The sequence below is a fragment of the Rattus rattus genome, chromosome 4 (genome assembly GCF_011064425.1).
Source record: "Rattus rattus isolate New Zealand chromosome 4, Rrattus_CSIRO_v1, whole genome shotgun sequence".
NCBI classification, from domain to species: Eukaryota; Metazoa; Chordata; class Mammalia; order Rodentia; family Muridae; genus Rattus; species Rattus rattus.
The window spans coordinates 10,635,196-10,659,806 of NC_046157.1; the positions used below are offsets into that span (position 1 = coordinate 10,635,196).

The window sequence follows — 24,611 nt, forward strand, 5'->3', positions numbered from 1 at the left end:
CCTGCAGCCTGATGTGGAAGAGACAGACTACTGGTTGACCTTGCTACTCTATCTTCTTTGCACATCAGCTCCTCCTGCTCTGGCTAATTCTCCTGTCAGCCACTTATCTCTTTCTATGGTCACGCAAAACCTACATCTCATGATCTTATCGAACTGTTTATACATGTTCATTATGGATTTGTTTTGCTCTCTTCTCCATCATGACCTCCCAGAGTAGTGAGACAGTCAGACTCACTCTTTATTTCTAAAAGCCATTTGCTTCTGGGTGAGGAATGCATATTTTATTCATTATTTCTATAGGTTTAACCTGATCAAATAAATGTGTTGATGAGGTAGTTTGGTAATCATTTGTTAATAAACTCAGTGCTGTGCTCTGTTACCCTGTAAATAAAACATAGAATAAACATTTGAAAGGGGAAAGAGAAGATTGTCCTTGTATGCTATTAATTTGACTCTTTCTTATATGAATATCAATGATTTAAGAGCATAACTAATTTCATTCTGAGGTAAAATTAGCCTACTGATCATTATAGCAAATCACTACCCAGATTATCTAGGCAGATAAAGTTCAGACTTGGAGAATAGATCAACTGAGAAAGCTTGAATTTCACTCTAGATAAACAGATGAAAGTTGAATTGAAAAAAAAAGAAAGTATACTTGGGGACTGAGCAGTAAGATGAACAAATTGAGGTGGCATTAATTGGCCCAGTACCCTGGTGTTTGTTTATCCTTTAGTTAACTGGAATTCTAACTCTAATTAAGCACCACCTCCACACACCATGGTAAGCAACTAGTGATTAAACAAAGAAAGCCGTAAGTCCAGCAGCTTGCGTTTATTGTCCTGGAGTGCTATGCTGAAATTGTAGTCATGTGAGAAGTTATTAATCTGAGGGTGAAATTTTAGTTCTCTGAAATCACTTCTGTGTTTCAATGCCCCTTCTTACCTGCTGGAGGCAGAATGGGCAGATAATCAGTTGAAGCACTTATAAAATAGGTTTAATGATAGGTCGGTCAGAGTTGCCCTCAGACTTAATGAAGGGGTGTTTATTTTCTTTTTGAAATCTGTGCTATGTTGGAAAGTTTAAGCACAGCATACAATAACAATGCTATTAATTAAGAGAGATGGATTTGAGTTTTTTAAAAAAAGACTTGATTGTCTAGCAGTGGAACTTCTGTCTTATTTTATTTAGGGCAGAATGCAGCTCATGATGTTCTCTTAAAAAAAAATCATCAATTGCGAAACTTAGAAACTGTGCTGTGTGACTTTATAGACTCATTGGTGTTTTCCAGATAGTTTCTGTTTTGATGTAATTAGCAGGGTCACAATTACAGAAACTATAATCTTAGCTTCATTTTTTTTGTCCTTTTAAGTTTCATAGAAACCCCATCTCATTTCTCCTGGAAAGAAAGTTATTACCGGTCCGCCATGTCGCAGAGCACCCAGACAAGTGAGTTCCTCAGCCCAGAGGTGTTCCAGCATATCTGGGATTTTCTGGAACAGTAAGTATCAAATAATCAAGAAGTGTACCATAACTGCTTAAAAATAAGTAATACCAAATGGCTAAAATATAATTTACTACAGAATATGTCTAGATCCGTTTCTAAAAAGTTACAGATTTGGAAAGTTATTGCCTCCAATAATAACTGTGCATTGAAAATAGTTTTCTTTCTTTATAGACTTCAAACCAAAAGATAATCATTACTGCAAAGTAATATTACTGTAGATATTCTGAATGCCCCCACCAACAATCCCAAACATCTTCACGTGTCTAGTGTCTGTCACTCAATAGTCAATACTATTCTCGCTTGAAGACTTATACTCTAAGAAGGTGAACCACCCCAAATTACTAGTTGCTTTAATGTTTCTATAAGAAATATTTTTTAATCAAAAATAGATTTTAGTCAGTTAGCACGAAGATAAAAAAAGGGAACACTAGTATGTTTACTGCATACTACTGAACTCATAGAAGCTGAACGAAGCACCCTACCCTTTGTACCCATGTTAGCCTGCAGGTCATGCAACAGAGATCATGGCTCCTACTTGAGAAATAGGATTTAGTTTGGTCTTCCTCAGATTTTACAAATGGTAAACGGTTGAGTCAAGATTCAAACCTGGGGTTCCTGATTCTAAACAAGGCTTTGACAACCTTGAAGCAGAAAGTATCCATTGTTACTAGTCAGTTAAATGTGCTGTAGTCTCTTCCAATGGGTAATCCATACCTTCCTCCCTCCGTGTGTTAGGCCTATATGCTCAGTACAGCCCATCGACTTGAACTTTGTGGATGAACCATCAGAAAATGGTGCGACAAACAAGATTGAGATTAGCATGGATTGTATCCGCATGCAAGACTCAGACCTCAGTGACCCCATGTGGGTGAGTGCCATGAGCTTCCTCTTCCTGTATGGGTGAGGCTGTCCACAAATCAATTGTTTGTTTGTTTTTTTCTGAGGTGTTCTTCATGTTAAGCCTAAATTAGAGAAGGTGATGTCAACGAGGTTTCCATATTTGTAGACAAGCAGACACTGGATCGAATTCTGCCCAGATCCTTCTAGTGTTGTGTTCTACGCACATAATCAGGAAGTAAAGCACAAAGAAACACACATGGTGCATAAGCTGTATTTTCTGGGCATTCCCACAGTGTCCCTCATGTTAGGATGCTAGGTCTGCTACCTCTTTATTAAATGGTGAAACCGTACTGGTGACTTCTACCTCTGGCTAGGTCAGGAGTATTGCTGTTAATTTGAAACAGGTCCTGTACAAAGGAAAAACACTCAGGTAATTCCAAATGACAAAGAACCTGCCTTATGGAAGTTGTGTGTTCTTGTACTCAAGAGATTTCCTATTCTGACACATGGCTACGTAGGATAGAAAAAGTTAGGAAGTGTAAAATCACAAGCCTTTAAATCCCAGTCTCTGTCACTATTGTAGTTCACACTGATGTACTTGGTTTCCTACTGTTCCAGAATGTTCCGTTGTTTTCTTTTGTTGTTGAAAACATTCTCTTCCAAATTATCATTTCTACCCTCTATCCAATTCTTATCTGTCCCTCACTGCCTGCTTTGTCCTGCTTTCTCTTGGAGTCCTTTCTCTGCCACTAGCCCCACACATGCACTGGCATTAAACACCATCCCTCTGAAACAACCTTGGGGAAAACCTGTATTAAAGTTTGCATTACACAGCACTATACTCGTTTACTTCTCTGCCTTTTCAGGAATAAGGAGCTACGTGTTTGTCATTTGAGTGCTCAAGAGCACAAAGCAGGGGTTCAGGAAGAATGCACAGTGGGCTTTTACCTGAGAGAAAATACAAAAACAAGCCCAATAATGCACTTGGAGACTGGTATGTTGGAACTCAAGGGAAGGAGAGAGAGAGAGAATGAATTCAATTAAATAAAGACATTTACTGTCCTCTAGATCCCCTGCTTTAATTGAAAAGAATTTACAATTGTCATAAATTATAGTTGAGTATGAATTGTCAACTTCTATATTGGTTTTGTTCCAATACATTCTTATCTTTATCTCTTTATACACGTATTTGGATATGAATGGCAGTTACAAAGATGGGGCCAAATTATAGCAGGCATCATCAGCAGGCCTGGCAAAACAGTGAGTTGGATGCCAGTAATTAGTGTTGTGCTGTGTAAATTAGAAAGTAGAGACTCTAAGATGCCTAGCCCCACTCAACTGCTGTACGGCTGTGTGGGGCTTTCCATGCTTCGTAGCAGACGTTCTTGTTTCCATTACAGGTTAATTGCTAAATACTTTCTAAAGTCTACACATAAATTACTCTCCCCATCAATATAGTATTTTAATAACTTGGGAATTCAGCCAATTCTTTTTTCACTACACAAGAAATACAACTCTATAATGGGCAGGAAGAGGCATGTCAGATTCTTAAGGACAGAAATTTAGAAATTCATCCTATGGTTTCCTGATTTTTGATATGGCTAAGAAATGGAATCATGGTGTTTTCTTCTGGTTATTAACAAAAAAAATTAAAGTGCTGATGTTAAACTAGGTTGTATTAAATTGTAGATTCTGCATGTCTTTTAAATTAGAATATGTTTTCTAATTATAAAATTAGATTTGAAAATTAGTTCTATTGAGATAGTTAATGAGAGTGAATACAATGTCTCAAAAATTCATATTTTAATCTATTTTTCAGGTGCCTTAATGGTCCTTGATTCTGTTGTTTGATAGATTGCTATATTTCTCAGATTTGTATTACTTTGGATCTGTGTAAGCACGTCTTAATATGTTTTAAATATGAATTAAATATTAACAGTTACACATTCTCCTCAGTGATGGATGCTGGCCAAACAAGTATTTTGCATGTATTTATTTTTTATCCTTCACATTAAATTAGATTTTTCTCTATGGAAACTGACTGGTAATTTTCTAAAATGCTCTGTATTTTTAAATGCTTACTGATTCATCTCAGATACACATGAGAAGTCTTCAGCTCTACATTATTAAAAGACTAATATCTAAGTTGTATGCATGTATATATGCATGTGTGTGTAAGAGAGAGAGAGAGAGAGAGAGAGAGAGAGAGAGAGAAATTTGGTAAAGACATAGACCATACCACCTGTCTTAGCACCTATCATAGTACCCTATATATGATCCTGATTTACATAAAACTTTCATCATGTGTATGAATCCAGACATATTTAATTTCTTGCTTCTTACGATGCAGATGAGGAAATCAATGATTTTTTCCTTGAGAAAACCATGAAATATCATTAAAAGCAAATCAGGATAAAATTGTTCTTAAATTACTGAGAAATATGTATATTTTTATAAAAACATTACAAAATAATGATTGATTCAAACTAAGAAATTATAGCAATATGTTACAGAAAAGGTGATTTTGTGATTAGGCTTTGAAAATTGAATAAAATTGATTAAATGGGAGGAAAAATGTAATTCACATTTGGAAATCTGGTATCATCAAAGCATAGCTTGAAGAATATCAGAAATTTGAAGAGATAAAGTTGAACTTTTCAACTACTAAATATATATATGAGAAACAATTGAACATTAAAAACTAGAGTGTTTAGGGCTTGAGAGATGACTCAGCTATTAAAAGCATAGATGCTTTTACCAAAGGATTGAGATTATGTTCCCAGCACAGACCCTGACTGAAATTAAAAGGCTCCACTGTAGCAGTTCCCAACCTGTGGGTTGAAACCCACTTGGGAGTTATATGTCAAATACCTACAGATCAGATATTTACATTAAGATTCATAACAGTAGGGCTAGAGGAATGACTCAGCGGTTAAGAGTACTGACTGGTCTTCCAGACATCCTGAGTTCAATTCCCAGCAACCACATGGTGGCTCACAACCATCTGTAATGGCCATCCAATGCCCTCTTCTGGTGTGTCTGAAGACAGTGACAGTATACCCACACACACGAAATAAATAAATAAATTTTTTTAAAAGATTCAAGTAGCAAAACTACAGTTATGAAGTAGCAATGAAGTAATTTTATGGCGGGGGGCGGGGGTCACCACACCAGGAAGAGCGTGTATTCAAGGGTTGCAGCATTGGTAATGTTGAAAACCACTGCTCTAAAGAATGATATTCTTTTTTGCATATTTGGTAGAATTTACCAATAAAATCATGTAGGCCTTTTCAGAAGCTAGATATTAAATTTCTTCGTGAGACTCTTCATGTTATTTATCTTGAACAAGTCTGGACAAAATATAGTTTTTGAGAAAATGATTAACTGAATCATAGTTGCTGCGCCCATACACATAGAATTGTTTGAAATATTGTTTATATTCTATTAATATCAGCAAGATATAAAATTACATATCCATTTATTAGGTTGGAAACTTTCAATACCAGAGACTTACTGATTTTGTTCAACTTTCAGGAGAACACCTCACATTTTACTTCAACTTTTTTTTATAATAGTTTTCTCTGGCCAATCTCATATTTTCTGGCTTGCATTTCTACCTTCAGTGCCTTTGGTTTTATTTTGCAAGCCCCCCTCCCCTTATGTTTTTTCCTGAACTTTCTTTTCTCTTTCTCATCCATCTCTTCCTGATCTATCTCTTCCTCTATTTCTCTTCTCCTTGTCTTCATCCTCAGTTTTCTTATTTGTAGTTTTATTCCTCTTCCTCTTCCACCTGCTTCTCTTTTTTCTTTCTTACCAACAGCCACCTCTTTATCAAAGTGTTAATGTCTAAGCTGCCGCAATAGAAATTTGTGTCATGGAATTGATTATTTCCTTCGTTTTCTTGCGGAGATTTTAGCATGACAACAGTGAATTTCCCAATGGATACTGCTTTAGCTGCATCTAGAGACATTAATGTGATTAATGTGTTTCTCAGTTACCCTTTAGTTTTGAATACGTGTACACTCTGGGGGGACTTCAAATTTGATCCATTAGTGTTCATAAGACAGGAGCTCTGCTTTTGTTGTGTGGGAAGTTCTCTAGTAGCAACTGGATCCAGCTGGTTTTTGGAACTATAGAGTCCCACATCCTTCTGGTTTTTTGTCTCCTGTTTCGTTGTCTACAGTGTTGACATTTTCAAGCAGTAAGTATGGATCTTTCTCCTTTGTCAAATACTCAAGTGTTTTCTACATACGTGTTGGGAACATGATAATCTAAGATTCGTAATATTCATGGTGACTTGACCCTTTCTATAATTGTAGAATCCTTCTATTAATTTCTGCCAGTGTATTTTGTCAGTCTACTTTGTCTTGAGCAATAATTCAGTGAACTGAAATTTCTAGTTATTTGCTTTTTACCTGAGGAGTCTTTCCTTCATCATTTTTCTTATCATTGTATTTGAAATCAGTTTCTCTTAATAATATGCAATTGGATTATTTACATGCATTATGACAATCTGTGCCCTTTTTGCTGTGCACACCATTCATATGTAATAGAAGATGTGTTCTCTTGACTGTGGTTATTTTGTTTGTTCATCCCATCATTCCTGTTCCATTTATTTGGCCTTTTTAGAATACTTGACTTCTTTGTTCTAAATGTTTCAGTTTACCTGTTTTTTCTTTAGTTGTCTTTGCAGAGTGTAGTAGCCCTCGAAGAATCTCAGTTTTATATGTTGTCATCCATATAGAAGTAACATAGAAAAGAATGTAGAATGGAATATGCAATCTCTTAGCCTCTTTGCACTATAGGTGCACATCACCAGACACTGACTGTTACAGCAGAAACTGGCATTGGTTTCACTTTCAACTCCCTAAGCAGTGAATTCAAAAGAAGATGGGCTAGTTTTGAGTAGAGTTCTTTCAGCTCTGGTGCTCTTGCTTAGGGGAAAACTATAATTCTCATTGTGTATTGCTAAGAAAATGATAGAACTTAACTTACTATCTATCAGGTACCAGAATGTTTTTTTAAAGGTAAACAACACCTATGCTTTTAAGCAGAGCAAGAAGACAGCCTAAACTCTCATTCAGACTCCTGAATCTATGGGAATTTCTAAATTACACTTGATTTTTTGTCTTTCTCCTCTGCCTCAGCTTGCCAGTGCACATGCGCACATGAATACATTCACGTGGAATGCAATTTGAACCACAAGAACATTATAATATTAGAGAATCAAGTCTGTACAGCTTTTGGTATATATGCTGTTTTAAGTCTTCCTCTGCCAAGTTTTACTATTTAAATATATATTAAGTTTATACCCTCTGAAAAAAGAAACCTATTTTGAAGTTGCTCACAGAAATTACCCTGAGTAACTTAAGTCAGACCGGAGTTAGAACCTTACACACATGCCCTATCCTGGCTTCAAAAAGTTCTGATGAGCTAGGCAAGAAGTAATCATTCGTCATTTGCTATGTGCCCTCGTCTCCAGGCTTCTAAGATGTGTGTTTTCTGCTGACTAAGCCTTGCACCATTTCTTCTCTTCACTTTCCTGGCTTCCAGGAGACCTCTACAGTCTTTCCCACATGATTCCCACTCCTATCCTTTGATACCTACCTCTTCCCTACAATACCTACACTCTTGTCTGGTCATTTAGGTAACTGATTCAATTAGTGAAATTAGATTTGGTTAAAATCTTTCAAAAATGTTCAATGAATACCTTGCTACATAGGACTTCATGATTTACCTTTTGTTGCTAAATTGTATCATGGGATCTGTAATAAAAACAACTGGTGTTGGCTTTGTCTTCAGAGCTCCACAGAGACTCCAGTAACATGTACCCCCACATTCCTTTCCTCATTTGTATAGAAAAGTCTAATAACAGATGTCTTTACCCAGGAGAATTGTGGTAATTTGCTTCCTTCAGAGTTCCTTACATGTAAAAATATAGAACCAATCACTTGCTATTATTTTTTTGTGGTCACTTATCTACTTTGCATATAAGCTTTTTAAATACAGTATATAGGTTGTGCTTTAAAAATAATAGTAATAAATTTATCTACTTCTAAAACCATAAATTTAAGAATTTTATATACTCCCAAAAGCATGTATGTCCCTATGTCATGATAATATGTATGAACATTGAAATTTTTTATACTCTTCTTTTTAGATGAAAAACATATTTTGAGTCAAGTCATGATTTTTTTTCCTTTTGTTGAAAATATTTTTTCTAAAATATATTCTCACTAGTCTAACCTCCTACTTCTCGAGTTCCTCACTATATCGTCTCCCATCCAGATTCACCCCCTTTCTCTATTTCATTAGAAAACAAGCAGGCTTCTAAAGGATATTTATAATTTTTAAAAAAGATATAACAAAAGCTAAACCATCAGAATTGAACAATACAAGCAAACCGGAGGAAAGCAGTCTAAAAGAAGGCACAGGGACCTATCTCTTTGCACACTCAGAAATCTCATAGGAACATTGAATGGGGAGTCATAATATAAATGCAAAGAACTGGTATGGTAAAGAAAGATGAAAAATATATAAATAAGATCATATTAAAATAAAGAATAATAAGATAAAATTTTACAAAACAAAAAGGAAAAGTCCTGACATGACTTGAGACAAGCTACATCCAATGGTGCCATTGAGTTCATTTTTCATTGACCATTTACAGTTGGGCATGAAACTTGCCCTTTAGAATAGTTTGTTCCTCCAGTCAGACTCGCTAGGGGAAAACTCACTTTTCATGTGTAAGTGGTTATCACTTGGAGATTACTTTGGGTGTTAGGTTAGGTATAGAAGCTTAGAAGTGCATGTGTCGGGGTTGGGGATTTGGCTCAGTGGTAGAGTGCTTGCCTAGCAAGCTCAAGGCCCTGGGTTTGGTCCCAGTTCAAAAAAAAAAAAAAAAAAAAAAAAAAAAAAAAAAAAGAAAGAAGAAGAAGAAGAAGAAGTGCATGTGTCATATCTCCTATCAACCCTAGGATGCCAGTCAGTCCAGACCCTTGCAGGCCCTGAGCTTGCTGCCTCAGCCTCTGTGAGTTCAATATGTGTGTCAATCCTGTTGATTGAGAGGGCCTTGTTTTCTTAATGACTTCTATCTCCTCTGGATCTTATACCATCTCTGCCCCTTCTTCTGTGGGGTTCCCTGAGCCCCAAAGCAAAAGATTTGATGGGGACATATATTTAGGGCTGAGGATTTGGAGGTCTCTCATTCTCTGCATAATATCTGGCTGTGGGTCTCTGAATTTCTTCCCATCTGCTACAGGAAGAGGTTTTTCTGATGGCTGAGCAAAGCCCCGATCCATGAGTATAGTATGATGTCATTAGGAGTCATTGTATTGCTACTTCAATTCTATTCCATTGATCAACATGTCTGCTTTTATGTCAATACCATACTGTTTTTATTAAAGTAGTAATACTGTTTTAATACTGTAGTTTTATTACTTCGTAGTACAACTTGAAATCAGGAAAGGTGGTACATCCCGCAATTCATTTATTGTTCAGGACTATTTAGTTTCATTTGTTTTGTTTGTTTCATTTGTTTGTTTCGACATGAAGTTGCAAATAGTTATTTTAAGATCGATGAAGAATGTGTTAGAATTTGGTGGTAATTGCATTGACTTTGTAGATTGCTTTTGATAAGATGGGCATTTTTACTATATTAATCCTACTGATCCATGAGCATGGGTGATCCTTCCATCTTCTGATATTATCTTCAATTTCATTCTTCAATGTCTGAAAGTCTTTATCATGTAATTCTTTCACTAGCTTGGTTAGAGTTACCGCAAGGTATTTTATAATATTTGAGACCATTTTGAAAGATATTATTTCCCTGATCTTTTTTCCCCTCTGTCTGCATTTGTGTATAGGAGGGCTACTGATGGAATTTTAAGTCTCTTGTAAATGTTTTATTAAATATGTTTGTGTCTATGTTCATAAAGGAAATTGTTCTATAATTCTCATTCTTTGTTGAGTCTTTATGTCACCTGAGTATCAGTGTAACTGTGTCATTAAAAATAATTGAGCCACAATCCATAGTCCTTCATGGATTTTTTTGTTTGTTTTGATTCATTTTTGAAATGAAATAATTTAAAAAGTGTTGACTTTAACTCTTCTTTGAAAGCCTGACAGAATTTTATGCTAAAAGTATATGGCCTTGTCCATGGGCTTTGATTTTGTTTTTGTTCGTCGTTTGTCTTATTTTCTCCACCCATTGTGATTGAAGGTTTTACAGGATATAGTAGTCTGGTCTGGCATCTGTAGGCTCTTAGAGAAAGTAGAACATCCGACAAGGCCTGTCTGGCTTTTAGAGCATCCTTTGAGAGCTTGGGGTTATTCTAACAGGTCTGCGAATGTGAATTTACTTGGTCTCTTTCACTTGCAGCTTTTAATATTCTGTTTTATGCACTTAGTATTTTGAATATTATGTACCAAGGGGAATTTATTTTTCTGTCCAGTCTATTTGGTGTTCTGTATGTTTCTTTTACCTTGGATAGCTATCTCCTTCCTTAGATTAGAGAAATTGTATTCTATGATATTTTCCCAAAAATATTTTCTGTGCCTTTGATCTGTATTTCTTCTTCCTGTATTCCTATTATTTTTAGAATTTTGTTTTCATAGTGTCACAGATTTCTGGATGTTTTGTGTCAGAATATTTTTTATTTTAGATTTAGCACTTTCCTTGATTGAAGTATCCATTTATTTCTATCATGCCTGAGATTCTCTTCTCCATATTTTGTATACTATTGGTGAGGCTGATTCACCTATCCAAGTTTCTTGATTTTTCATTTCTAGATTTCCTTCACTTTGGATTTTCCTTGATTCTATTTCTATTTTCAGGTCTTGCTCAATATTCTGGAATTGCTTTCACTATCGGTGTTATCACTGAATTTTAAAAAGGGTTTATTTCATTTTAGGAACCGTTATCATATTTATAAAGGTAATTTTAAGGTGTTTTCTTATGCTTCAGCTGTTTTGTAGTTCTCAGGATGTACTATGGTGGGGTTGTTGGGTTCTAGTGAAAACACATTGTCCTAGCTGTTATTGATTATATTTTTATGCTGGAGTCTGGGCATCTGGGTTTGCAAAGATTGTAATTCTTGCTGATGTCTGGAATTGTTTTGTTGAGTGAGTATATTGTCTCCTTGGTTTCTGTTGTCCTCTTTGGTTCTAGGGAGAGTGTTGTGGCCATGTGCTGCCTGGTTGGAAATTCTTCTGGTATTCTGATAGGTATGGTCACTGGGTGTTCCAGATAGAATGTGCTCCTGCTTCCCTAGCTGGAGAATTACAAATACATTTTATAAAACCCTCTTTTATTTTTCTGTTATAGATCTTATTTACTTCCCCTGATACACATACACACATACACACACACACATACACACACACACACACACACACAGAGAGAGAGAGAGAGACAGAGAGACAGAGAGACAGAGAGAGAGAGAGAGAGACTCACACACACACATACACACACTTAATTACTATAATACTGGTTGTTCAGACTTAACCACATTTTAACTTTTCTGTTGGTAGAATCTTTTAGAAAATGTTTAGATATGGATGTTCTCTTATGATAGATGCTTAGGTGCATAATTACTAGGTAAAATCGTCTACAAAATGGGCTTATTTCCTGGAATTTTTTCTTTTATTATTGTTGCTCTCTGTTTATATTTCAGTTAGTTGTGCAGGAGTGCTTACAAACTGGACATCATTTTGGTGATACAGTATCTTCTAGGGAAAAAATACAAATATCTGTAGGAGACTGAAGTGTCCGGTAATTTGTGCACCATGCTGGAGTGTCTCCTTTAGTGTCTCCTTTCTTTTCTGCCAAGTTATCTGTAGAATTCATAAGGATAGATATTTTAGCTGAAAAGAATAAGTCCTTTCAGAAACTGGAGCAGCTAATCAATGCAAGAGCAGACTGTCTGTGACAAGGACAGTGTGGAAAATCCATGGTAGAAAAACATGTATAGTGTACAGCCTTCATCCTGGGCACAGGAATGGCTATGTCATTTTCTCCTTTCCCTCCAGCACTTCTTAACTTTCCTGAAGAAGCTCTAGTTGTCTACTCAGCTGGTGGGCTGTAGAATTCATTCTGCGACCATAATTGAAATGTGGCAGCAAGGAAGCATTTCACTAAACAAAAAAGCGCCCTCGCCATTCCTATGAGTCTGTGTGTAATCTCCTTTGCTGCTTATGGGGACGCTCACTCTACATTTAGTTTAGACGGAATTCAGATGTCTCCGACAGCAGACTGTTTTTCTCTTTTCTTCTTTGTATGACCCAGCCAATGGGAAGACATCACTTTGTTCAGGAGTGCCAAGGGAGCGACTTTACCTTAAACACACATATGCATTTCAACCTTGAACAAACAGGCTGCTTAATAAAATAAGGGCAAGGGTTTTCTTTTCTTTCTTTCTTCTCTAGAAATTCACAAATATCACTTGACAGCTGACGGCTCTTCCCGTACAAAAGAGACTGTTTGCTTTTTGCTTTGGTGTTTGGGTAAACTGCAGCCCACACTGGCAGAGAATGTATTGCCTAGGGGAAGGTGTTTGCAGTCCCGGTGTTTAATCTGAAAAGAAACCCTTTTCCTTCTCTCCCTCCCTCCCTCCCTCTCCTACTGCAGAGGGAGGGTTGGAAATGATAGCCCCAGGGGAATAGTTTCCGTAACACCTGTCTGGGGGGTAACCTCAGCAAAGTTACTTAAGACACTGTGCTCAGTGTGTCTGGATTCACAGTGAAGAAGTTGAAAAGGACAGATAAACAGACAGGGATTTCAGCAGACACGGGAAGCTGATGGTGACCTTGCATTGTCTTAAAAATGTTAGCAGGTTGACACCCTAGCCTGCTGACTCGCAAGGAAAAATACCATACTGGCTTTCCTCCCGCCAGGGAATATAGTTTCAACCTGAAAAGCTTGGAAAACTCTTAAGAGATTAAGGGAACTTGGGAAGTGCTCTAGCGGCTGTTACACCTTTCTACAATGATAGTAACTAATGTGCTTTTCCTACAGAAATAGGCCAGTTCAGTCAGTGTGTAGTGACTGCTGTCACTCCAGGGACAATCTTTACCAGGTACTGTAAGTTAATAGTGTTTTCTGGCAGTGAGCGGTTTAGTGGTCCAGTATCAGGCTGATACCTGTAGCTATGCTGAGTCTGCGAAATAACTGAATAAATGCCAATAAAAAAATGTCTTCTTCCAAGGAACTTCCAAGTTCTGAGGGGAGGGACTTCTCCAAACAGCCCTCGTTGAGGAAAGAGCTGAGAACAGGAGGGAAACTCTACATGTGACACCATCAGGAATTCCAATAAGCTTGTTTCTATTGGAAAGCTGAAGAAATACTGCTATTTAAAGGGGAAAAAAAGAATATTCCTGGAGACGGGAGTGACTCAAGACCAGGATTTAGCTCAAGTACATCAAACCCTGAACGTAAGGCAATGAGTAGCAATGCTTACAAAGAATGGAAATACATTAGTCACCTGGTGACTCAGTTGACAATTTGGAGCTTTTCCTGGAAGGGGAGGGATACAGCTCAATTGGTAGGACCCTTGCGTAGAATGCACAGTTCTGGGCTCCCCTGTGAGCACTTCATCACAAAACAGGAAAGCAGTTTCCCGGAAACTGAAGCACAAAGACCACCATGGGACCTTTAATGAGAAGCCCCTCTTAAGTGCATCTGAGAAATCAACGAAATCCGCCCAAAAATCTACAAGCAAGGAAAAGAATGAAACAATGGACAAATAGCCGAGACGGGTCAGTGTAAGAGAAGAGTTATGTCTGTAAACCACGTCCTTGTTCAGCTGGGCATCAACAGCTAGTAGAAGGCCGGACAGCTGTAAGGAGACTGCACATGCCTGTCTCCTGTGTGCCCTCTCTGGCTATTTGCAAAGAAGAACCAGTGTTGAGGCCACTGACCCAGTCTGCCTTTACAATTAGTCCCTCGTCATCACTGAGGATAGACTACTCAGGTAGCAACAGAGATAAAAGTAAATGTTCCTTTAGTTCTCTTAGTTTCAATATCATAAGAGGAATAATTATGCATCTCACTAACTATGATACAAGAACCATGTTGATGGAGTGCTAGGCATGAGAGATAAAATGAAGCTAAGGAAAACCAATGGTTGAGGGCATTATTTCTGATCAGAAGGGCCACAGAGACCTCTCCAGGGCAAAAGGAAAACCGTAGATGTGCATACCAGTCACGCCTTCCATGTGCACTGTACACACCTGTGGAGAACTGTCCTAGTGTCCGCCACTCCCTTGATGCTCCACTTCCCTTGATGCTCCACTCCAGGTGCCCACCGGAAGTAGCCTGCCTGCAACTCCATGAGTGTGCTGCCTCTTTGGTCTGTTAAACATATTCTTTGTGTTTAGAAGAGATGTATGGTTCTCTTCTGTATAAAAAAAAAAAAATCAAAACAGCAACAATAGCAAAAAGGAACAGGTCCAGCTCCTTTGCATTTACTCACCATCCTGCCAAGAAGCTGAGCGCACTTAATGGATATTACTTAAGTCATTTCTTGCCACATCTTCTTAAATTAGTGGAAAGTGAGCAGGTATTTTTCATGTGCGACTGTGGTGACCCTGTGCTACAGGATAGCGAAACAGAAACTACATTAGAAATAAAATCACGATTTTCTTTCCTCTTCAACCTTGCCACTCGCTTCTCTTCAAACCAGAACTAGATGGCCTTATAAAATGTGGCTTGGTAAAGTGACCTCTACCTTAGATATTTGGGCGTGGTAGCCCATTATTTGGGGGTAGATGGAGCTTTACTGGGGCAATCCAGTTGGAGTGATGGCTACACTAGAGGAAAGGAATGAGTTAAAGACATGCACCACACCATTAGAAACAGGGACAGCTCCAGTGTTTGAAACTGACCCAGCAGGGAAAGCTCGGGAGGGTTTGGAAAACCCATCCTTTTTGTGAATAGTTGATAAAAGAACCAAGCAGCCCAATGTGCTATCTCTGTCTTCCTCAAAATAAAAGATACATCATATTTAAGATTGAGCTCTTAGGCAGTTGCCTGCCATGAGAAACATTTTCAGTTTGAGGCTCTCTGATATAAAGCATGTTTAAAAGCATACAGACCTCTGTAGTAGTCAAATTTGGGTAAGAAACTCTGGCCTGGGAGTCATAAGTCTTGGGTTCTAGACTCCACCCTGCTGACACTGATGGTTGTCTGTGGATGAACACCTTTCACTTTTCCCTCAGGATTTAATTTCCTTAGGGGTAAGTCAGATCGCAGGTTCCAGCTGCATCATACTCATTTCTCTCATGCTTGGTGACAGCTACATTTGCCATTTCTTTGCTTCTGATTTCTTTGTGACTGGGACACCTCCAGTGAGGTAATGTGGGCATGGCAGAACCTAGATGAACCACTGCTAAAACAAAACCTCTTCTAAGTAACACCTGCATGACCTAAAAATCTAGAGATTTTCGAATAACATCTTGTTATTTTTCCAGTGGTGGGGATGGGGTGTGTGTGTGTGAGTGTTTCAAAAACCTAAAATAAAAGTCACTTTTTCTATCTGAGAAAATGCCTGGCTCCCAGTCTGTCTTCAGCGAGGGTATGGTGGGCAGCAACAGATCGCCTTAGTAAAGATTAAGTCATAACGTGAGTCCTGTCTGGAGTGGTGGAAAAGAGAGGTAGGTACATTCTGTGGCTCTCCACTCCCTCACTGAAGCTGCCTCTATCTCCCTGGCCAGCCCCAGGCAGTGTTCCTTCCAAACAAGGACCTGCCTAACCAGTTCATTGGAATGTCTTTCTACAGACTATCTCCTCATTCAGATTTCTTCTGAAATTGAAACACTCTAAAGGCATAAATCACGTTGCTGTTTTAAGTAGTAAACGACGCACTCAACTATCTCCTGCCTTTGCTTTTCCTTTGAGTGCACAGACCTAGCCACAGAAGGAAAGAACAAAGGGAAAGCGATTAAGCCCACGCTGCCTTCTTCCGTTCATTCAGAGGCAACTCTTTTCTGGGTTGCATTTGTTCTAGGGGTGACAGGATTAAGCCTTTTTGTTGTAACTTTCCTCCCATTGCACACCTTTCTCTGTCCTTCCCGCTGCACCCTACAGCTGCCTTTATGAAGTTATTTACTGTAAGTTTTCTTTGCTGGTTGATGCCTTTGGGTCAGCAAATGATACAGTGTGAAGCAAAAGATCTAAATTACAGTCATCATACACCAAGCCACGCAAAAGTATGCAAAAAATGTCTGATAAGCATCATGCCTGTGAACCCCAATGCTTCCAAACTCACCTTCGGTGACCAATGGCCTCTGAGGCCATAGCTGAAGAATTGGTGTGTTTTTCCCCCTTTTTTATAATTTGAACGGTTTCTTTATTTGATTCTACCAAAAAAAAAAAAAGAAAAAAAAAGAAAGAAAGAAAGAAAGAAATCATCTTGAGCAATACAATACTGACTGAGATCATTTTCTTTTTAAATATATATTTATTTATTTTAATTATTATTATTATTCTTTAATCAGTTTATACAGTCCAGTCATTAGGCCCCTCCTGGTCTGCCCTCCCACAGTTCCTCATCCTATCGCCCTTCCCCCAACTCCTACCCCCATACCCCATCCCACCAGACCTCCCCACTCCCTGGGGCCTCTCTAGTCTCTCAAGGGTTAGGTGTGTCTTCTCTCACTCAGGCAGAGCAGGCAGTTCTCCTATGTATATGTGTCCAGGGCCTCATATCAGCTAATGTACGCTGCTTGGTTGGTGGCTCAATGTCTAAGAGATCTCGGGCAACCAGTTTAATTGAGACTGTTGGTCTTCCTGTGGGGTTGTCCTCTTCCTTAGCTTCAAGGTGATATCATTTTCTTATCCTGATTGTGTGCAGTTTCTAACCCAAGTAGAGATGGTTTGTGTTTTTTATATTCAGGGAAGTGGGAGTTGGGGTGGGGATCTTGCAGGGGACCCAGGTTCAGTTTCTAGTACTCATGTGGTGGTTCATAGCCATCTAGAACTCTAGTTTTGGGGAATCCAATCTCTCAGTCTAGCCTTCATAGGTCCCAAGCATATACAGTACACACGCGCAGTGCAAGTGAAACATGATACACATAAAATAAAATGAATCACATCCATCTTCTCTAAAAGGAGAAAGTATGTTGATTTCTTGGCTTGTGCAGTAGAAATTGTAGTTCAGTCTTATATAAGATGCATTGATAGATTGTTCCAATTGAAACCTGAACATGGATGAACTAAGGCATTGTCTTTGCTGATTTTCGCTTTTCGAATATCTTCAGAGTCTCCTGAGTTGACCTGAAGTCTGGTGTTGGTTCTATCATTTCTCTTGCAGAGCCATGATGCCAACTGTACCCATCAAGAAGATCAGCTCATGGCTGATAAACCAGACATATTAGTCTGTGTCACATAGATTACAAGTTGCTTTACTGACTGAGGGCCCGTGGAAACAAACCTTTGCTGGCTGACTAGAAAAGTATGCTTAAATATTAGCGTCCTTGAAAGCAGATTGCAGTACATGAAACAAGCTACAGAAGCTATGTTCTGAGTATAAAATCTCTAAGCATTTAACTGCGTGAACTGAGCCCTGGGGACTGACACATATCACTAACCCACTCCAATTTTGCTTTGTCACTAAAGAATTAATATTCAAATCTAGATGATAGGTTTTCTAAAGAATTGTATGGCAATGTGAAAATACTATAGTGTGTTGATATATCAAGGGAATTACATACTATTTCAATATTAGATATTGATTTTAAAAATTAAGTAGTCTGGGCTCTGTGTTGAAATACCCTGGGTAGAATAGTAACTAACTATGAGTTTTAGAATCTTTTTTGTCTGTGAGCTTATATGGTCATGTATATGCCACCAGCATCTGTCAAAGTCAGGCAACAAATGGCAGGAGTCAATCCTTTCCTTCTGCTATGTGGGCTTAGGGGATTGAACTCAGAAGTATGTTTACACAGATGGATGGAGAAGTTCCATTGTAAATTCAGCACAAAAGCTAGTTAATGCGGCTTCTGGTGACCTGTCTAGTCCTGGTCTTCTGCTTCCAAGTTATATGACATCAGACAAATTATGTAATCATCCCATGTATCTTCCTCATTTGTAAAGTGGGGATCACAATAAGCTCCCTCTTGGGCTGGAATATCAAATCAGAACATGTATGGAAAGTGCTAGGAATTATACTAACATCAGAAGTGTCTAACACAGGTTCTCTGTTTATATTCTGTGGTTATTTATGCAAACCGTCCTTGTATGTAAGTATCATGCATGCACTATATGCATATGAGTTTGTGAGTCCCTGAATGCCTGAATGCAGAGGCCAGAGGATGGCATGAGTGTTTCTTTATCATCATGTACCTTGTTGCATTGAAACAGGGTCTCTTGCTAGGTAAACCTGGCCTTAAGTAGGCTAACCAGTCAGCTGAGGGGATCCACTTGACCACATGTCTCAATGCTGGGATGGACAGGCAACTACAGCCACGCCCGGCTTGGTTCATGTGTGCTAGGGGTTTGAACTCAAGTCCTCCTGCTTACACAGCAAATGCCCTTACTCACTGGACCATCTCCCCACCTTTGCAGATATGTATTTTTAAAAGTACCTGGTGTTACTATTTTAATTCGTTTTATTATCTCCTAAATCTTCAGTTCTGAGTAATGATCAAGTTGAATAACAGTGTAGAAAGTTACTTTTGGGTAAAAGGAAAGAATATTTTTCCTTAAGTTTATTGTAATGAGTCTGTTCGAGATTATTGGGCTTTAGAAGTCATTGACACACATCTGAGTGTGATTGGTTTGTGAGAAGGACGAACGATTGTGGGCCCCTGAAATGTAAGGGCTACGTTGTTCTTATTTTTCTTGCTCTTGATTGAAAATTACTTCAAAAAATTATTTTTGGTTGGATACTGCTAGAGCAGTCTTTAATCCCAGGACTTGGGAGGCAGAAGCAGTCAGATCTTTGAGTTTGAGGCCAGGCTGGTCTACAGAACAAGCTCCAGGACAGACAGGGCTACACAGAGAAACCCTGTCTTGTAAACCCAAAAATACTAATACTAATTAATACTAATAGCCTTTGTCCGTAGTTAGCCCAATAGATAACACTAATCTTGTCTCTGATTAATAAAACAGTTGTAATTAATAAGCATGTGTAGGTAGTTTCTAAGCACTGCAAAAGCTTCATCAAAAGAATGCAACTTTTAAATGATGGTGCACATTTGAACTTCAAAAGGCTCTCTAAGGGGCTTAGCCAGGCTAACATTGCCTCAGAATCTCTTGGGGCCTTAATTCAGTGCAAATATGATATGAACATAAATGGTCTTTACTTGAATGTTACTTTTCTTTTTTTTCTGATAACCCTCCTAGTTGGATTCCTCAGTTTGGCGGAAAGGATTTTTCACAGGATGAAAATTTGTCCCCATTGACAGTATCTCAATGATGAATCACAGATTGATTCATGATTTGCAGCAGATTGCTCAAACCTCCAGAACACGGAAATATTACAAAGCCTGGTACCTAGCAGTGTTCAGCCAACATCTGATGAGTGGTTTGGGTTAGAGGGGTCATTACCACCAAAATTTGTTAGCTTGTTCAGTAAAGAGGTACATGTCAAGTCTTGGTGATGTCACACATTGTTTGGAGTTTTTCTCTTCTGTTCTGTTTTGTTACTGATTCCTGCCCTTGAGGCCTGAACTCAGGACTTCACACATCTATAAAAGCATATCATATTCTGTTGACTGTACTGCTCCTGTCCCAGATTTTCCTAATGTAAGTTTTAATGAGCATGTGAGCATGTGTGACTTCAGTGATGGCTTTTGTCCACCTCAGTAGATGTTATGCCATCCGCATATGCTAGCTCCTGCTTTTCTCTTCAGTCAGACTATGGAGACACATTTAAAATGCTTCTTGGACAGCTATTGAGCCATTCGTCATATAACCAAGCAGCAGAAGGATGGCCATGTGGGGCTTATCAAAAGGCATTGTGCCTAAAAGGCTGTTCCTTTTTCTTTTTGATTTTCCCTTTTTAAGACCACTTTTCTGCAAATCTATGCAAATTTAAAGTGTCCAGTCCAAGTCAGCATTGCCACAAGATTGTTAGGCAAGACGAAAAGTTTAATGTTGCAAGGTTTTTTTCCTTGAAATTGTGAGTCACTTCCACTGCAGAAATTATGTAAGATGTCAGAAATTTTCATTGGAACAAACCAAAGTTAATTGCAGCCAAGAGTTTTAAGTGAGATATAGTCATAAAGAACACAGAAATATTTCATGTTTATATAACTGTGTGTTTTAAAATATTATTTTATATCTATTACCATCTTTGATACAATGTATACTCTAAGCGCATAGTAACTATGTCTTCTCCTCTTTCTCCTCCTCCTCCTCATTAGGACCTAAAGCATGCTAGATTAATAGACTATAACTAAGTCATATTCTCAGCCATATTTTTCACTTTTTATTTTGAGGCAGAATCTGAATAAATTGTCCAGGTTGTTCTTGAATTTGCATTCATTCTGCCTCCACTTCCACTTTTGTTGGGACTACACTCATACACTACCGAGCTACCTGAAGTTTTTGTTCAATTAAATGTTGCAAAAGTCATTTAATTCCATGCAGTGTGTATTTTAGTGTTTATGTGCTATTAGTAGAAATATGAGTCTTGTTCTGGAACCCCCAACTTAAAATATTAAGATTTCAAAAATACGATGTTTTTATAATATGTCATACTATATTACATGCTGGCAGTGTTAATAATGAAACAGAAAGTAAACAGGGCAGAAGTCTTTTGAGATCAGTGAGTTAGTTGGTCTTGAAATTTTCACTTTTATAATTATTGATCTGATTGGTTTTTTTCTTTAATAATCTTACATATTTATATGGAGCTTCTCGGTAGAAGACCAGTACATAATGACCAGTGCATAAAGGTTTCTTTGGCTGATCTCTTGCTTATCTACAAAATCCAGATTTTCCTTTAGCCATGGTGGAAATGTCTAGGCATTGTCTGTGCTGTCATTGTCAGCTCCCAACAACTTTCAGGAAGTTTGTGAATTCGTTAGCTTCTTCCTATGGAGAATTCCCTGCCTAATGTCTGCCTGCCTGATAGTTTTAGTAGGATTGGTAGGCAGCATGTTGGAAACCCTGTTTGTTGGAGTATGGCACTGATAGATGCAGCTTGAGTTTACGTGTCTGATTGTAAGGGTTTGCAAGCATTCCTTTGATGTAGCAGAAACAGCTAATGACGTTAGTTAAGTAAACCAACTATATTATAATAGGTCTGGGTATTCATTGAGACATTTAGCTTCATATTATCCCTGACCCAAACTTACAGCTTCCCAAGCAGAACACCTATTTTGAGTTTACTGGAAAGTCAGGTCATATAAGATAACCCCCTCTCTCAGGATGACAATGCCAGGACGGACGGTGAAGATTATCTGGCTGCTGAAGTCTTTTTTACTAATAAAGACACACATGCACAGTAAAACAAGGGTCCAGCCCAAGAATACACAGCCAACTGATGGATGATCCAGCCAGATGTTCAGATCCCTGATACCAGGATGTAGCCTATAAAAGTATGCATCTCCATTTTATTTCTTGAAACTAACCCTCATTTAGCACTAATACAAATGTCATACTACCAGTCATTTTTCAAGATATTTGGTGAATATTCAATGCTGAGTTTGGTGACTAGATTGCTGTGCTTCATGGCAAAGTGGAATGAATCTCTTCTTCATTTTCAAGACGTGGGCTGTAATAGCCACTTTCCATACTTGGCCATAAGACTACCTCATCCCATAGCCTTGGTGGTAAAATGAATTAGCTTTACACAAGTCTGCTCCTTCAAGAAGGCTAAGCAGGGCATCAAATCCTCCCTTTGTAGTAAGACAGGCTGCCTAAGACATGATTGATACTGCAAACAGAAGTGGACTTCCAGGGGAGAATAAGCAGATAAGTGGGTAATGCGTAGATAATAGTTTGGGTTTGCACTCCAGAGTCTTTAACTGAGTAGTTGAAGCTTTTGCTGCATCTTAAAGCATTGAGGCTCCTCAGGTAAAGGGAGCTTTAGTCTTTGCTCATACTCAGTTCCTGGTTTCCCTGCTTTATAAAGGAGGACAAAATGTTCCAAAACCTACCAGCGGTGACTCTTTTTTTCTTTCTCTGAGAAGCTATGTCAGAAGATGAAGCAATACCTCTGAAAGTTATTTTGATCTTGATGTAATGTTTTTCTATATGCACTTTTCTCCACAGTGTATAACTCTGGGAAAAAAAATCAAACAAGCAAAACCCCTCAGTGTTAGCAAGTAACACATCCTGTACTTTATTTAATCCTCTGGTTGTGTCAGAATCATTCCCTCTAAATAATTCTCATTCTTGCACTGGTTTATTTTTTTTCACTTCCCCAAACTTTTCCTTGTAAATCGTAGGTCAGTCCTTAGACAGTAAATCTGTCAGACAGCTTTAAGCGACTGTGGCTGCAAGAAACCATGGCAAGAGAAGCTGTATTAGCAGGGTTGATGGACCTCATTAGAAATGCTGGAGTCTCTTAATTTTGTACACATCTTGGAAACTCAGACAATCTGGATACATTCCCAAACCAACCGATATTTCCTTGTAGGTAGACTAGGAATCACACATCAGAGTTCAACTCCCAGGAAAATTACAGAACTCAGCCAGACCCACAGGCTGTCAGGTTATTTGGAAAGTTTCCTCCTTATTTAACAGAGAGAATGATTTTCTGGATGCTAAGACACTGACCATCAACACTGTGACACTGACATTGAAAATGCTGCTTCCTTATCATGTCCATTTATGACGTTGTGTTTGTTCCATTTATGACGTTGTGTTTTGTTAACTCTGGTGAGCGAGTGTACAGGTGAATGTGTCTGTACCTGGGTAATTATAGAACTCTTTGGGTTAGAGAAGATCTCAAAGGTCACCAGATCTAACATCCCCAGCATCCTGGCTTTTAACTCTGTAATTACTGTATAGAAGCTTCTGCCTTCTAATTCTCTTAGAGGGAAGGAAGGGGAAAATGTCATCCAGTTCATTCTCTCTGATCACAGGATAAACGTCAAGCTAGAGAAGAGGTGCAGTCAATAAAATGTTGGTTGCACAAGTGTGAAGATCTGAGCTTGATCCGCAGAACCCACCTACAAAACTGGGAGTGGTGGCATGTGCTAGTGACCAGTGTTGGGAGCCTGAAGACAGGAGGATTTTAGAGGCTCGACAGATAGCCAGTGTAGCCTGACTTGTGAGCCACAGGCCAATGAAAGACCCTTCCTCAAACAGAAAGTGTGTTGTGCTTAAGAATGAATGAAATCTGATGTGGTCCTCTAGTGTCCACATATACGTGTACATGTGTATACATGCATTACACTAACCATACATGAATATGCACACACAGAGAAAAGAAAGTACATCACTAAGTACAAATAAACAAATAACATTAAAAAACTCATGTGTGGCTAGATGCTCAGGTTTTGTTTTAAAGCAAACTGTTGACTTTTAATAATAATTTCTTTAAAGCCTAATCTTCAGAAGCAAGGCTACGGTTCAGCTACAGAGTTGGTGAACTACTGAACCTTCCCCGAGAACTGCAAATTCTAAAAAAGTAAACCAACTAACCACCACCACCACCACCACCACCACCACCTCCACCATCACCACCACCACCACCACCAAACAAACAACAACAACAACAAAAAAAAAAAAACCACAAAAAGCAAAGCACATATTTTAATACTTGACAGAATATTTAATAATTATAGATTCTAGATAATAAACAGTAAGTCTGCAAGTTACTCATTGTAGCCGAATTCATTTTTTATTCATTTTTTGGCAACAAGTTCTCTGCTGGTCACAAACGAGGATGACCTTGAGTTTCTGATCCCCCCAACTCCCACGATTACAACATGCCCCACTGTATCTGTTTTATGCCTGCAGGGCTGGGTATGAAATTCAGGGACTCACGCACACTAGGCAGGTACTCACTCTGCTCCTTGAGCTCGATCCTTCGCCCATATTTCTTTCATGTGGCAATTGCTCACAGGTGAGATAAAAGAATATAGGAAAGAAATCGTGGCTGTTTTACATGGGGGACAAGCGTGCAGTAAGGAAGACATAAATCCTGGCCATTGCTCTTTGGGAAACTTCAATATATGACTGTGAATTCTAGTCTTCTATAGCTTTCTTTCCAGTTTAGAAGTGGTAAAATGATCTCCCTTGGCAACACCCAGAGGTGATTTAGGTAGTGGTATCCTCTCTTCATAAACAAGAACACAAACTTTCCACTAA

General features: G+C 38.4%; 1 protein-coding gene across 6 annotated transcripts in view; it reads left to right on the forward strand.

Moving 5' to 3' along the window:
* Tp63 (tumor protein p63) overlaps positions 1–24,611 on the forward strand; it is a 197,094-nt gene that overhangs the window by 67,629 nt on the left and 104,854 nt on the right. For all 6 annotated transcript variants that reach the window (XM_032899239.1, XM_032899243.1, XM_032899245.1 and 3 more), the window contains exons 2-3: positions 1,373–1,501; positions 2,243–2,375. In XM_032899239.1, coding sequence (XP_032755130.1) covers positions 1,373–1,501; positions 2,243–2,375 — 262 coding nt within the window. The remainder of the gene's footprint in view (positions 1–1,372; positions 1,502–2,242; positions 2,376–24,611) is intronic.